The sequence below is a fragment of the Penaeus japonicus genome, unplaced genomic scaffold, assembly GCF_977035675.1.
Source record: "Penaeus japonicus unplaced genomic scaffold, GWHDUDI00000001_assembly GWHDUDI00000020, whole genome shotgun sequence".
NCBI lineage: Eukaryota > Metazoa > Arthropoda > Malacostraca > Decapoda > Penaeidae > Penaeus > Penaeus japonicus.
This window is the reverse complement of record NW_028234422.1, coordinates 20,529,391-20,531,890: the sequence shown is the minus strand read 5'-3', so window position 1 is coordinate 20,531,890 and position 2,500 is coordinate 20,529,391. Positions and strand designations below refer to the sequence as shown.

Sequence of the window (2,500 nt, the reverse complement as noted above, 5' to 3'; positions counted from 1 at the left end):
CACACACACACACACACACACACACACACACACACACACACACACACACACACACACACACACACAGGACACACACACATACACAGGACACACACACACACAGGACATACACTCACACACACAGGACATACACTCACACACACACACACACACACACACACATACACAGGATGCGCGCGCACACATACACAGAGAATGCGCGCGTGCACACACACATACACACTCATGACACACACAGGACGCGCATGCGCACACACACTACATACACATACACACACATGACACACACAGGATGCGCACGCGCACACACACTACATACACATACACACATGACACACACATACATGAGACAGACACATTAGACACACACACATACACTTATGAACACGCATATGCAGATGCATACACAAACACACTCTTGTAGGAAAAGGGTTGTAAATACCATTGAGCATCTAAATTGTTTGTTATATCTCTTTAGTCTCAAGTAAATTCTGCACACCATCGAAAATCTAATGTGCAATTGTTTGTTCAATCTATTTAGGCTCAGTTAGATTCTGCATGAACTGACTTACTGAATTCCTGACTCTCCTGAGTCAGGTGGAAGTTACAATGTGCACTCCTTCACATTTCTTGCATTTTTAGGTGAAAGTAGGTGAATGATATATCTGGTTTTCTAGGAAAAAGTGGTTGAGCAACAAATTGCATATTCATATGCAGAATCACTTATAAAAAACATCTTTAGTAACATGTACTCCCAAGCACATATCATCATGCAGAGACAAATCCACATACAAGCAGATGCCTGTACATACAAGCATGTACTTGCTCATAAGAGAACAAACATTTGTATGCAACTGCATGTACATCCAAGCACTCATGCACAAATACACATACTAATATTTACTTGTATACATATGTACACATTTACATACAAGTGCATGTACATCCAAGCACTCATGCACAAATACACATACTAATATTTACTTGTATACATATGTACACATTTACATACAAGTGCATGCAAGCACAAACCTGCACATATAAGCACACACACATATGTACATGCACCGACGCACAGACATGCACACACACACGCACACGCACACACACACGCACACGCACACGCACACGCACACGCACACGCACACGCACAAGCACGCACACACACCTGTGAACACATAATCTATTGATATGAACAGAAAGGTTTAACAAAGAGGGTTAATGTTGCAGGTATCCAGTGGTGTTGTGCGTCTGAAACTGCATAAACCAAGAAAGAAGAAGGTCAGCTGGACGAACGACACAATTGACAATGAAAATATGGGGAAAAAGAAGTCAAAATGTAAGTTTTATTTAAAACAAAAATAGAGAGATTAGTAGTAAGCATTTTTGGGAAATTTTGAAATAATTGTGATGTATATTTTTGTTTGTTTACTAACTTATTTTAAAGATGAGTTTCAAATATCTGTTTTCCTGTTCTTTTTACTCCCTCTCCCTCTCCTCCTTCTCCCTCTCCCTCTCCCTCTCCCTCTCCCCCTTCTCCCTCTCTCTCTCCCCCTTCTCCCTCTCTCTCCCCCTTCTCCCTCTCCCACTCCCCCTTCTCCCTCTCCCTCTCCCCCTTCTCCCTCTCCCTCTCCCTGTCCCTCTACCTCTCCTATTAATCATCAAGGATAATTCAAGAATATATTTGTTTATGTTATTCCAGTAGTCTCTTTTTTGCCTAAAACTAGGAATACAATGAAATACATTTTTGTTAATGTATTCATAAATAAATTCAAATAAGTTGATTATTGTTTTTTAAAATATTTCTCAATGTTTATGTAGGTAATAATAACGGGATGTCTATCATTATTTCAAATATGGATCTCTATGTAATATAAAGACTTGTCAAAAGCAGTTGAATGACTTGCATAAGAAATTTGTTGAAAAAAAAATTGAATAGTTAGAGATGAAAAAAAAAGTTGTTTAATTCATGGGACTAGTACATGGTTAGAAGTTCACTTGTCTGGATTTACTACTGCAGTTTTCTTCTTTTTCTTTTCCATATATCTTTTTCCTTTTCTTTTCCTTTTTCTTTTTTTTGTACTTTTCTTCTATAATTTTTTCTTTCCTTTCTCTTTACTTTATCCTGTCCTCTTTTTATATCCTCAGTTCTTGTTATTCCTTTATCTTTTATTGCTTTATCACCATTCCTTTGTCTTATCCATTTTCTTTTTATACCCTATTTTCCTTTCATTTTTCTTGCTCTTCTTATTTTTGTCTGATACCCATCCCACCTTTTTATATCTTCCTTTTCACCATTCTATTCATCTTTTTTTTTTCTAATATGATAATCAAGGTTTGTTTAATGTAACATTCAGATATTTGCCATAGTAATATATTTACCTGTCATTATTGTCAAGTGGATTCAACTCAATGTAAACTGGATTACATATATGATTAATGGCTTTATGATATAAGGGAAATAACTTTTTCATTATCTTTTGCATTATGGCTTTACATT

The 2,500-nt window shown here is 36.8% G+C and overlaps 1 protein-coding gene across 1 annotated transcript in view; it reads left to right on the top strand.

The window, feature by feature from the left end:
• LOC122244080 (E3 ubiquitin-protein ligase PPP1R11) overlaps nt 1-2,500 on the top strand; it is a 29,326-nt gene that overhangs the window by 16,844 nt on the left and 9,982 nt on the right. Inside the window, exon 2 of the mRNA XM_043001890.2 lies at nt 1,231-1,339. Within this exon, the coding sequence (XP_042857824.1) occupies nt 1,231-1,339 (109 nt within the window). The remainder of the gene's footprint in view (nt 1-1,230; nt 1,340-2,500) is intronic.